Consider the following 14,033-nt stretch of genomic DNA (forward strand, 5'->3'; position numbering starts at 1 on the left):
CATAATAGAAAATTAAAAAAGATTGTTGTTGGAAGTTTCTAGTCTAATAAGTAGTCAATAATTGCTCACCCAGTCTCATTGTTATATAATACGTGAGGTTATGTTGATAAAAATAATCAAATAAGTTAGCAGTGTTCAATCATCTCTGACTCCATGGGTACTAGTTTAATCATGCTTCTCCTACAATGTCTCTGCTAACACTGGACAGTGCAACCTGGGTGTTATGTTCTTGTTATTTATAACATTTGAAGGGAGAAGAAAAAAATTCCAGTCTGCTTACTCAGAGGAGCAACAGACAATGGATCCCAAAGGCCAGAAGGTGAAGCTTAATGATGGCCACTTCATTCCTGTCCTGGGATTTGGAACCTATGCACCTCCAGAGGTAACAGTAGTGATTTGGGGTTGAGATATAAATAGTAGTGGATGTGACATGAGCAGAAGGGACTTGGGTTGTCAAGCACTGAGCTCCTGTGTGACTCTGTAAGGGTCATGTGGTTCCACCAACCAGGCTAGAACCATTTCCTCTGAAAGAGGATAAAGCATTCAGGCTTCACTCTGCATCATGGTCTGAAGCTGTGTTCACCTGCAGATTATTCTGGGTTTCCTTCCAGTTTCCATCTCTTTCCCAGATTGGCATAAGAGGTGAGACTCAGCTGTCAAGAATACTGTCAGCTGCTTTGCTTTGAAGGTGATTGCAATGGTGAAGTTTATCTGTATAGTTAATTAATTCCAGAACTCTTTCCTCTTTCCAAAAAGCCATGACACTGAGAAGTATTTGAGGTGGGAGGTCCCGTAGATGAGTTGAATGAAAAATAATGGGAATGAATTGCTTTTATACTGTGGAGTGCCTGCTAGATGGCAGGCAAGAAACACTCCAGCTGTGTTTTGCCTCATATTTTTGTTTCTGCTTGGAAATGTATTCTCAGAGAAAATAATACTGTCATTTGAGGGTAAAAGTTACTATCCTACAGGCCAGGCTTTGTAATGTTTTCTTGGGCTTCCCCGAGTAGTTCAAATGTTAAAGAATCTGCCTGCAATGCAGGGGATCTGAGTTCAATCCCTGGGTTGGGAAGATCCCTTGAAGAAGGAAATGGCAACCCACTCCAGTATTCTTGTGGAGAATCCCGTGAACAGAGGAGCCTGATGGGTTACAGTCCATGTGGTTACAAAGAGTTGGACATGACTGAATGACTAACACTTTAACACTTTGAAATGGAAAAGATTCTCAATCATATAAAAAGAAATGGAATATTATTCAGCATTAAAATGACATTAATCCTGCCATTTGCAACTGCACAGATGGATGGTAAGAACATTAAGGCAAGTGAAACAAGCTAGAAATAGAAAGACAAACAATGCATAATCTCCTGGTAGCTAGAATCTTAAAAAGTAGAACTCATAGAAGCAGAGAATAGAGGTGTGGTGACCAGCAGCTGGTGTCAAGCCTGGGAAAAATGGTAAGTTGTTGATCAAGGCTACAGACCATCAATTATAAGATGAATAATCATGGAGACCTGATGCAAAGCACTGTGACTATAGTTAAAAATAATGGGATATATCTTCACTTTTGTAGACTAGATCTTATGTCTTCTTACAAACACCCAAAAAAGTTAGGTGTGTGAGGTGATGGAACTGTTACCTAGGTTGATTTTGGTAATTCATTAAGAGTGGATACTTCCATTGGTAAGAATAATCATGGGAAATGGCTTACTGGTTGAAGCTCAAGCTTGAATCAAGCTTAAGCCAGGAGAAAGATCAATGACCTCAGAATGGAGATGACACCACCCTAATGGCAGAAAGGAAGAGGAACTAGAGAACCTCTTGATGAAGGTGAAAGAGGGAGTGAAAAGCTGATTTAAAATTAAACATTAAAAAACCTAAGATCATGTCATTCAGTCCCATCACTTCATGGCAAGTAAATGGGGTAGAAATGGAAACAGTGGCAGACTTTATTTTCTTGGACTCCAAATCATTGTGGACGGTGACTGTAGCCAGGAAATTAAAAGATGATTGCTCCTCAGAAGAAAAGCTACGCGAAACCTAGACATCATCTTAAAAAGCAGAGACATTGGCTTGTGGACAAAGGTCCATATAGTCAAAGCCATGGTTTTTCCAGTCGTTATGTATGGATGTGAGAGTTGGACCATAAAAGGCTATGCGGGGAAGAATCGATGCTTTTGAACTGTGGTGTTGGAGAAGACTCTTGAGAATGCCTTGGACAGCAAAGAGATCAAGCCAGTCATCACCTAAAGGAAATCAACCCTGAGTATTCCTTGGAAGGACTGATGCTGAAGTTGAAGCTCCAGTACTTTGGCCACGCAATATGAAGAGCCAGCTCATTGGAAAAGACCCTGATTCTGGAAAAGACTGAAGGCACGAGGAGAAGGGGGTGACAGAGGGTGAGATAGTTGGGTGGCATCACTGATACAATGGACATGAGTTTGAGCAAGCTGCAGGAGGTAATGAAATACAGGGTAACCTGGAGTGCTGCAGTCCGTGGGATCAGAAGGAATTGAACAGGACTGAGTGATGGAACAAAAACAGTGACTTATATGAGAACATCTCTTTGTACACCTTGATTACATACAGTTTTTATGTGGTGTGTTCTTTGTGGCCTCACTGGTAGACAGAGGTCTTAGAAGCAATTACCTGGTTTCTTGATGCTTTTATCAGGCACCTTACACCTTTGTTGAATTATCTTCAAAGATCTCACAGTATAAATCCTATTCTGACTGCAACATTATCCTGAGTATTTTGGGTTCTACCAGCAAATCAATGAAACTGCAGGTGGTCTTCAGGTCTCTGATGCCCATAATCAACCATGATCACCTCAGGATGAGTGGTTCCTGGGTGTCCAGTTAATTACTGACCAGGAACATTCAGGGAAATCATCAAGCATTCATCACCACACATACAGAACTAACCAAAGGCACAAAGAAAAGTTGATGTTGGGAAGATGAAAGATGAAAACTTGTACCTAGCAATCTCTTAATCATCTGGATATTCAACTTCTACCTTTGTTGCTTATGTAGGTTGCTAAGAGGGATGCTCTGGAATTCACCCCATTTGCTATAGAGGTTGGGTTCCGCCATATTGACTGTGCTCATGCTTACCAAAATGAAGAGCAGATAGGCCAGGCCATTCGAAGCAAGATTGCAGATGGCACTGTGAAGAGAGAAGACATATTCTGCACTTCAAAGGTACTGTGTGTGTGTGTGTGCACATATGTGCAAGTGATTGTGCCCAGGTGACAATTATATAATAGGATCCTTTGATGAAGAGTTGCTTGGTGAACTATGCTTATTGATAAATTCCTAAAGTATTAGAGTTCCCTGGTGGTTCAGTGCTTAAGACTTGGCACTTTAATGCCGTGTGCCCTGATTTGATCCTTGGTTGGGGAAGTAATATCAGACAAGCCTTGCAGTAAGGCCAAAATAAGTTACCTAAAGTATTCTTAATACAACTTTTATTCTTTAACCTCTGTAGCTTTGGTGCACATCCTTTCGACCAGAGTTGGTCCGACCAGCCTTGGAAAAGTCACTGAAAAGTCTTCAACTGGACTATGTTGATCTCTATATTATGCATTATCCGCTGGCTCTGAAGGTTAGAAATTTGTGTGATCACATCAGTGTTACATCTTGCATTAGAATGTGCATCAATTTGCATGGATGGTTAAATTAAGATTTTTCTTAGTAGGTTGAAGGGATGATTATACTATAGTAGAATCCTCCACAATCATTTGTGATCATCTTTTTACTGAGTTTCTCTGAATCCCTTACATACTCCCAGAGAAAGGAGTTAGTATTCTGAGATTCTCTGCCAGAAAAACTTGAGGAAATAGAACTAGGTGAGTTCTGCACACAGTCCTTGTTATAACTCCTGAGTGTCTGGGGATTTCATGAACCAAGAGTTTGGTGCAGCCGTGGTGAGCATGACACTGTCTCACACTGAACATGATGAGTTTCTCTTGTCTTTCACCCTTTCAAGTTGAGCATATTTGGTGGTGCTCCTTCTGAGTGCGTCTAAACTTCATACCTATGCAGGGACTTGGGATAACTTTCCTGCACTCTCCCTAGTCTTCAGATGAGGTTTGTAGACTGCACTTATCCATTAAGAAAGGTTTACTTAGAACACTTGATGTCAAGTCACAGAAATGAACTCAAACCATCCAATGCAAAATAGCTTAGTGGTCTACATAGATGGCAAGTTCCAGCCACAGACAGAAATGATGGTTGCAGTACTCTACAGATGTGTCTCCTTTTCCTATCCCTTATAAAGGCACTACTCATGGTTTACTTTATTTTTACTGAACATTTTCCATTGGTGGGAAATTTGACCTTGGGGTAGATCAAGGCTCATGGTCATGAACATATGAGAACATGTCTGGGTCTTCCACATTCCATATCAACCTAATGAGATCCCTGCTGGTTCATGTGCCTGTCCTAGGGCACCTGACGCTCAAAGGGAAAAGAGAGTCTGATTATCTAGACCAGGTCAAGATAGCAAATTTTATTCTGGAAATGAAGTCATGTAACTTACTGCCATTCCCAGCTCATAGAGGCATTTGGAAACAGGCAAGTACAAGAACAGACAAAATTCACAGAAGTCACAGGAAGTTCCTTTTAGGACCTAGAAAAATTGTACTTATTACAACATATATTTAATGTAAGAGATTAGAATAAGTCTCCCTCCTAAAGACATTGCTTATATACACAAATCACTTTGCAAATATTATCTAGTATCTAGAAAGTTTTAAACCTAACTCATGGAAGTTTAATCCCTGGTGCCAGGCAGGCTTGCTAAATGTGGAGAAATTATTTTGTGACATCTCTAAAATGCCTGCTTCTATTCTAGCCAGGAGAAGAATTATATCCAAAAGATGAAAATGGAAAACTGATAGCTGACTCAGTGGGTCTCTGTTGCACATGGGAGGTGAGTATGAGGAGCAGAGAGACTGGGGAGGAGCCAGGAGAGTGGGAACTTCCTTCATGTCTTCCACCTGTGAGAATGTGCTGTGGACCATCAGACTCAGCAGTTCATGAATCTAAGGGCTGGGATGCTGGGTTTGTGGGGAGGAAGCCATTGCTGTAATGTTTACAGAGAGGAATGGAGGAGGAGAATATGGGACAGTGCAGACAGGCATCTCTTTCCTTCCATATGATGTGTCTTCTCCAGGGTTCAAGGAGCAAACAATATTTCTTTTTATATCATGTCTTCTTCCCCTCTTTCCTTTTTGATAATTGATGCTAATTCTTGATGGATGATGGTGATTACTGATGTTTTCCAGCATTTATTCTCGCTCTATCTTTCCATGTAATTGTTCATCACCCCTCCCTCCCAGGCCCTGGAGAAGTGCAAGGATGCAGGGCTGGCCAAATCCATCGGGGTGTCCAACTTCAACCACAAGCAGCTGGAGAAGATCCTGAACAAGCCGGGGCTCAAGTACAAGCCCGTCTGCAACCAGGTGAGCAGCTCAGCTTCTCTCCCTCCTGCTCTTCGGAACCTTCTTTTTGCCCTGGAGTCTGATGTCTGTCTGTCCTCCTCTCCTGTTCATCTGACCATTGTGGACAGGAGATTCTAAACAGCTGAGTTCCTGTCTGCATGGTGTGTATAAAATCCAAAATGGTATCTCTGTCTGTAAATCTGGGTGGAAAAGTGCAGAGATCTTCCTGGTAGAATGCAGAAGTAAAGGAAGGAGGTATTTCCCTGAGATGAAATGATGGCCAAGTCACAGGGTGAAAGTGCCCTGGAGTGAAATTTGTACAGGAAGGAAAACCATGAAAATGTGGAATGGGAAATAAATTGACATAGAGGCAAATCAGCTGAGATGGGTGTTAAGGGTTTGTGTGGGGTTCTGATGGCTGAATCCTTAGTCTTGGTGTCGCAGTGTTTATAAGTCTTTAACAGGGAGCACAGTTGAGAAAACTGTGTTGGAGATGATGAAAATCATTCAGGTTAGAGGGTGAAGTTAAAGGCTCATTGTGATGCTAACACTCTATGAATTTTACTCATGAATGTCTACTCAAATGTAGAGTCCATCTTTTGGTTAGTCAATCTCAGACTGGTTCTCCCATCTATGTCTGTCATAAATTAAGTGTATAAACAAATTTTTCTCTATTTCTCTGTTGATATTAATATTTCCAATTTATATTTAATGTTATGGTTTTTCCTTTATCATTTTTTAAACTTTTTGCCTTTCTCTGTCATTTAATATTACATTTCCATAATACGTGACCCTCTTTTCTATTGGTTTTCTACAGGTGGAATGTCACCCTTATCTCAATCAGAGGAAACTGTTGGATTTCTGCAAGTCACATGATATTGTTCTTGTTGCCTATAGTGCTCTGGGATCCCAAAGAGTAAAAGGATGGTATTGAACTCTAATGAAAGCAACAGGGAGTTTACGTAAAATTCAATTTTTGATGAGATAGTTTAAATCATACAATACTCAGATAACTCTCATAGAGAGAGGGGAGAGAGGAGTAATGGAATGAATTCTTCTCTTTTATCTTCCCATCACCCAGCCAATTTTTCTAGATTGTATTAGCTTTTCGACTCATGAATAAGAAATGCCTACATTAAAATCTATATGTAATCTCCCAGTTGAGACCAGAGACACAAGCTTATGTCATGATTTACTTATTAACTAATGAGCACATTTTAAAAAATAGGTGTTCCAAGGTTCACTTACCTTATGTCTACAGTTGAGATAGTAGTATTTAACTCCTAGGTTTCTATCATGATAGAAAAAAATTTCAGTTTGAACCATTTTGGTAAGCATCTATAGTAGAATAATGATGAAATAAATGTCTCTTATTTTGAGACCTGGCAATTTTAATCAATACTTAAGAAAAAGCGAAATTTACAAACAATTCTTGGTCTTTCCTTTTGCTTCTCTATTCATGCCCTTGATTATATAAGAAAAAACACCTTTGAAAATTAAAGGACAAAAAAATCCATGAGTTTGGCAGTCCTGGTCTCAACTCAATAATGCCTCTGAGTTACCTGCAGAGTTTTTTAAACACAGAATAGGAGGTGACACAGTTGAGGTTCTGATTCAGTTTGTTTTCAGATCTGCCATGGAATTTGTATTTCTTACAAGATCCCAGTTGATAGTGATGATGCTGGTCAATGAACTATACTTTGCGAAGCTCTGGTCTAGAGTGAACCTCTTGTTCTATTTGGAAAAATATTCAGAAACTGAGTATTTAGTCTCAGCTCCTCAGCATTTTTGAATTTCCTTCCAGGGTGAACCTAAACCACCCCGTTCTCTTGGAGGACCCAGTTCTCTCTGCCATTGCTCAAAAGCACAAGAAAACAGCAGCTCTGGTTGCCCTTCGCTACCAGATACAACGTGGGGTTGTGGTTCTGGCCAAGGGTAACAACAAGAAGTGGATCAAAGAGAACATGCAGGTGATGATGAGTGGGGCTGTGGGCAGAGGGCTCCTCGGGAATATCCTTCACGAGGGTCATTCTTTGTCCAGCTCTCAGACTATCTTTGGGCCAAAATGAGTTACCTGATCTTTCCCTGTGTGTGAATGCCTGGTAGTTCTCTCCTTCTGCTGTGGCAACAGGAGAAGCATTATGGCTGGAGAGGGTTACGGTTGGACAGAAAATGGAGATTTTAGCTTGAGCATTACATTTGCTATGTATTCTGTCACTTTGTGCAAATGACATCTTATTTTCTTCATTCTCAATTATGCAATTGCATTATGTGATTTTCTTTCTTATACTGTTTGAACTGCTCTAGTCAAACACCATAGGTTGAGTGGCTGAGAAAAAAAACTGGAATTTGTTTCTCACAGTTCTGAAGCTGGAGATCTGAGATCAGAGTACCTGTGTGGTCAGGTGAGGCTGCTCTTCCAAGTCACAGGTTACTCCTTGTATCTTAACATGGTGGAGGGGGCAAAGAACTTCCCCAGTTCTCTTATGTGAATATGATGTTGTTTAAATCTCATTCATGAGGGCTCCACTACCATGACATAGTCACCTCTTAAAGGATTCATTTCTAACAGCATCAACATGTGAATATGAGGACAGAAAATTTATGGCAGTGATATTTAACTTCCAAACCATTGTGTTTTTATTTTGCCTTTCCCTGAATACTAATAAGATTTCATCTTCATACATTTAATCTTCTTACGTTTCTGTCTGTGAAGTCCTCTTCAAGACTTTGTCCATTTTTGCTAGGTTGTCTATACTTTGTTTTCTGTGTAGGAGACCATTATTGTACCTTTAGCCATAACTGTATGGAAACTCCCCAGTTTCAGGATTTAATGCAGAGATGATTTATGCGTCTCTTGTATTCTGTGGTTTGACAACCAACCTGCACTCAGCTAAGCTGTCGTCCTCTGGTCTGGGCTTTCCTGTGCTTTTGCAGTTCAATGCGGAGCAGCTGGGAAGTTCTGTTTTAGCAGGTGGACGAGGCTTTTGTAGGAGGAGCCTCCACCCTTCTGTGTATAGTTTTTATGAATATTTGACTAGACTGGGACAACTAACCTGGTCTTCATCTCAGGACAGTGGTATGATCCCAAGTCAGTTATTAGGGAAATTGTCCTCTTCCTGTCTGGGCTAAGATCTGGGTCATCTCTTCTTCTGGGAAATATCACTGTTCAATGCAGGTTACAGGTCAGGCCAAGTAAGGGGAATGGAAATTGTCCCCTGATCAATTGTTTCCATGTTTCCATTTAAAGTTGGTTCTGTAATCTAGTTGGAACTGTTTATCTAAGATAATATGAAAATGGATGCTCGTATGTTTAAGTATATTTAAATGTAAATCCAAGGTTTCATATTTCCTCAAAGATTTTCATTGTCAACTCAGTCATATATCAAGTGTCCATAAGTACATTTCTGTTATCTCTTTTCTATTTAACTATTCAGTTTTCTGCACCATGTTATTAAAGTGGAAAATAAGTCTTGCTTTTCAGAATGGTAATTTTTTATTTTTTAAAGCTGTCTTGGCTACTTTTGATTGGCTGTTCTTTTATTTAACACTTAGTATCACTTTACCAACTTCCAGGAAAGAATACATGCTCAAGTCTTTGGCTCAAGTTGCATTAAAACACTAGATCACTTTGGAGAAAACGAATTTTTTTTACAAAACTGAGCTTTTCATTCCATGATTATGATATGAATTTTTAATTACTTAGGTGTTCTTTAATGTTAAAACACTTTTCATAACTTTCTCCACTAAGGCATATACATAAAGTTTTTGTTAGATTTATTCATAGATAATGAGTAAGTTTGATATCAGATTCCTGAACAGGCTTTAAAAGGGGAGCCTCCTCCCTACACTACTTTAGCTGATCATTGTCACCCTTACAGCATTTTGGGAAGAGTTAATCAGGCTAATGTTTGCTCAATTGCAGTTATCGAGTTAGGAGTACCTGAAGGCGGTGTGATTGGAAAAGAATGATTTTAGTTTGTTTTCTATCTGAAGTGACTCACTTAGAAAGATAAGGGACTGATGTGCCGTAATGTTTGTGAGGTGGACAGAGAAGGAGAAGGTGTGGGAAGGAGAGGTGAGAATTCAGCAGAGGTTCCCAGGCTTGTTCTCCTGAAAGCTGAGGACAGACACAGCTTCCCTGCCCCCTCTTCTTGTCTCCATCCAGCTGGAAACTCCTCCAGTCCCCAGGGGGAGACTGGTTCCTTGAGAGAGAGGTAATGTGATTGTTCCTTCCTTCCAGGTGTTTGACTTTGAACTGACTCCAGAAGACATGAAAGCAATCGATGGCCTCGACAGCAACATAAGATATTGTGATTTTAAACTGTAAGTGACTCGCAGATGTTTCACTCACCCACTGTTTTCTCTAGTAGGCGGGTCAGCAGGGGAACTAAGCTTTTCAAAAGGATAATTCTAGAAAGACAGTGCTGATTTCCTGCTCAGGAGTAACCGGGGACTTTCTGCAGACCTCATGCCAGAGAGTTCCTCCAGGGTTCCGTCTTACACCAACTGCAGTGTGATGGGCCCTGGACAACTCATCAGTAAAATCCCCAGAGTTGGCATCATGGTGAATTCACTACTTTGTGCCCCTATTCCCTGTGCCTGGTGCACCTCCTCTCAGTGCCGGGCACCCAGGGAACACAAAGGGCACGGTGCCTGCAGCCAACTATTCTTTCAGCGATCTGTGAACATGTTTAATCTTTATTTCTTTTTACATTAGGGGAAAATGATTATATTAATAATAACTATGTATTATGTGAACAGTTGACTCATTGGAAAAGACCCTGATGCTGGGAGGGATTGAGGGCAGGAAGAGAAGGGGATGACAGAGGATGAGATGGCTGGATGGCATCACTGACTTAATGGACATGAGTTTGAGTGAACTCCGGGAGTTGGTGATGGACAGGGCGGCCTGGCATGCTGTGATTCATGGGGTGGCAAAGAGTCGGACACTACTGAGAGACTGAACTGAACTGAACTGACTGATGTATTAACGAATCCATAAAGATTACTTTCTAGTTTTGTTCTGTTTAGTCGCTTATTCATGCCCAAATCTTGGGACCTTGTGGAATGAACCCCAACAGGCTCCTCAATCCATGGGATTCCCCAGGTAGGAATACTGGAGTGGGTTGCTATTTCCTTCCAGGGAACCTTGGGGATCAAGGGATCAAACTCATGTCTCCTGCTTGGCAAGTGGATCCTTTACCACTGAGCTGCCTGGGAAGCCGGCATTCATGTTAATCCTGTGAACACAATTATAAAATGTATTGTTGACATTTTTATTGAGGAGGGTCTCATGAAGGCCAACGTGCAACAATGCTGTGAAGTCACACAGGCCTGCTCCTATGTGTCTGGTGGATATTGTCATTAATGGGCATTTCTTTTCCAAGACACCGTCCATTTCTTTCAAATTAATCTCTTCATTGATCTTTTTTCCCTATTATGACTCCCATGTCCTCATTCTTGTTATCTCACAAAGTTGAATTACTAGTAGATCATGAGCTTAACTGACCCTCCAGTGAGTGACTTCTGTGTCCTTAGCAGGACACACCCAGATAGGATCATCTGGGTCTCTGGTTTCTTGAGTAAAGACTCACCCCAGTTTAGCTTTCATCCATCAGAAGTCCTTGGTGGCTCAGATGGTAAAGAATCTACCTGCAGTGGGAGACCTGGGTTCAATACTTGTGTGGGAAAATCCCCTGGAGGAGGGCATGGCAGCCCACTCCAGTACTCTTGCCTGAAAAATCCCATGGATAGAGGAACCTTGTGGGTTACAGTCCATGGCGTCATAAACAGTCAGACGTGACTGAGCAACTAAGCACATTTTAGAAGTCCATCCCCTGGGGAGCCCCCATCTCCTTGACTTTGACTTGGTTTCAGGCTGCTTAATTACTACAGGAGAATATCGGGACTGAGGAGACAGAAGAGAAATTTGGAAGGAAGTTTAGAGAGAAGGGAATAGAAATGATTGGTTAACAAAGATTTTGCTTCAAATGAGATTCCAAAGCTCTCCCTGTTGTTTGTAAAGCTATATCATGATTCTAATAAGTGTGGAAGTCACTCAGTCATGTTTGACTCTTTGGGACCCCATGGACTATACAATCCATGGAATTTTTCAGGCCAGGATACTGGAGTGGGTAACCTTTCCCTTCTCCAAGGGATCTTCCCAACCCAGGGATTGATCCAGGTCTCCCGCATTGCAGGCAGATTCTTTACCAGCTGAGCCACTATTATGTTCTGATAAAAGACATTTAAATTGAAAAAAAAGGTGCATAGTTGCATTTATATACTTAAAGACTTTTAAGTATAAATGTATATTCTCTTTCATTAGGCTGTGAATGCCTAGACTTACACATCTTTGTAGGCTTGGGTCAACGGCACAGCTCCTGGCACTTGGAATCATTCAGAATTCACTATTTAATGAATTGAATTGAAAAAGACATTTTCAAAAAGAAAAGTAGAAACATGGAAAAAAAGGAAAACAGCAGTAATACTACTTGTTGAATAACCAGTGTTTTAATACAGTACAGTATAAATTAAGAAAAAAGTAATCCCACTCTGTGCTCTATGATTATTCAGGTGCACAAGGTATCTCTCCAATAGACGAGAACTTCCTTGATGGGAACACTCTGTTTTGGGGGTGCTCAATATCAGCTTATTAATGGATTTGTGGAAAAGAGGAGCTAATTTGTTCACTGCCACCCTTCTCATCATCTAGGGACAGAAGTTCCACTTGTGTCTGAAATGATCTCCATAGTTAGACCCAGGTCTTGTGCCCTCTTGGAAATTGTAACCTGAGTCAAACTACGTATCACTGTGGAGTGAATATTACACGTGAATGTTGGGACTGGACGTGCAGCTGCCATGTGTACATGGAGCAGACACCTGCATGTGTGCTTGTAAGGGAGGGTGGGGAGAAGGAGGGATGTGTTTGTAGATTTAGAGTTTTAGCCCATCCTGACTGCCTCCACAGAGTAATGCTCTCTCTGACAATATAATAAATTAATCCTCTTCCTTCTCTTTCAGGGGTATTGGTCACCCTGAGTTTCCATTTTCTGAAGAATATTGACTCTTAGTCCTCCTTCTGGATCTTCAAGAATTTCTTGCTTCTAGGGAAGAGGATTTTTGTACTTGGTGGAGGTGCTCAAATGAAGTGTCTGAATGTTTGAAAGCTTGCCTTTCCTTAAAAATAAAAAGAAAAGTTTATGAAACAATAAAGACTTCAAAATAAGAATACTCTTTCTTTATGATATTTGAAAAAACATGCAAATTGCAGAAAATTTGGAAAACAGAAGGGAAATGATAGGAAATAAAAATAAGCCATGATTAAACCATTTACTAATACTTAACTTTGGTGCATTTTCTTTATGAATCCTATGCAACGGTGTATGTGTGTTTATATACAAAGACAAATAACCTTCAATCTACAGGTTGAATATTTATATTTTAACTTAGCATAATTATCTTAGTAAGCTAAAAATATGATTTAAAAAATCCAGTATTATATTTTGTTTATTGTAAAGCAGCACATGTTATTCATTTATTTAATTTCTTAATTGTCTGCCCATGCTTAGCATTTTGAGTTCTTATATATTCTGCTAGTATTTCACTGGTTGCCATTCACTCTCATTCAGCAAAACTTTACTGAATGTTCTTTAGTAATACATTGTTTTATCAATAAATGTTAATTAAAATGAGAAATTCTTTTTCTTTTAAAATGAGAAATTCTTGAGTTTATAGTCTAGTGGAGGATGAGACAGTAAATGAAGTCAGGAGAATTTAGCTGTTAGAAATGGGTAAGTGCCTGTTGAGAAAATTCTGCACAATGTCTTGCATTTCTGTACATCTGTTAGGCAGAGACACCAACTACCCTACATCCCACACAATGTTTCAATTGTACAAGAAACAGCCTTGACAGAGAGATCGTGGCTCTCTTCATTTCTCTGGAACACAAAACACTAAATTCAGGAAGGAAGAGTGTTCACGTAACATTTAAGGGCCCGCAAGTCAGCTTATGTGGGTGGAGTTTAGTGAGGAAAGAAGACAGGAGTTGAGACAAACCAGAGAGCCAATGGGGCAGTGGGGCCAGGGGATCTGTGTCACGTAGGCATTTAAAGGGACTTTACTGTGAGAGAAATGGAGAATGATGTTTTGTGTTTTGCGTAGAGTAGTTACATGAACAGACATGAGTTTTAAAAAAACCAACCTGGTTGTTATGTTGAGAATAAAAGAGAAAAAAGAGCCCTCGTTTAGGACTCTACAGGAATTTAGGAGAGAGATGATGTTGGCTTGGACCACAGAAGGAGCTGTAAGTACGGTTAGAGCAGGTTTATTTTAAGGGCCGCATGAATTAGACTGTCTAACATGTTGGACATACAGTTAAAGGAAAAGGGGAATCAAAGTTGACTCCAGGTGTCTGTGGCTAAGGGACAGGAGATGGAGATGCCATTTTCTCAGATGGAGACGATGTGGGGGAGCACACATTTGTGGGAAGATTAGGAGTTCAATTACAGACACGTATCCTTGAGATGCCTTTAGGTACCCAAGTGAAGATGCATGCATACAGTTGGACATGGAATTCTATGAGAGA

At 40.4% G+C, this 14,033-nt stretch overlaps 1 protein-coding gene across 1 annotated transcript; it reads left to right on the top strand.

Moving 5' to 3' along the window:
- Positions 1–298: 298 nt before the first annotated feature.
- Positions 299–12,512, top strand: LOC138091841 (dihydrodiol dehydrogenase 3-like). Its single transcript, XM_068987822.1, has 9 exons — positions 299–382; positions 3,033–3,200; positions 3,487–3,603; positions 4,855–4,932; positions 5,342–5,464; positions 6,261–6,370; positions 7,248–7,413; positions 9,687–9,769; positions 12,470–12,512. The coding sequence occupies exons 1-9, from the start codon at positions 299–301 to the stop codon at positions 12,510–12,512; spliced, it is 972 nt and encodes a 323-aa protein (XP_068843923.1).
- Positions 12,513–14,033: the final 1,521 nt, after the last annotated feature.

The sequence above is a fragment of the Capricornis sumatraensis genome, chromosome 15, assembly GCF_032405125.1.
Source record: "Capricornis sumatraensis isolate serow.1 chromosome 15, serow.2, whole genome shotgun sequence".
NCBI classification, from domain to species: Eukaryota; Metazoa; Chordata; class Mammalia; order Artiodactyla; family Bovidae; genus Capricornis; species Capricornis sumatraensis.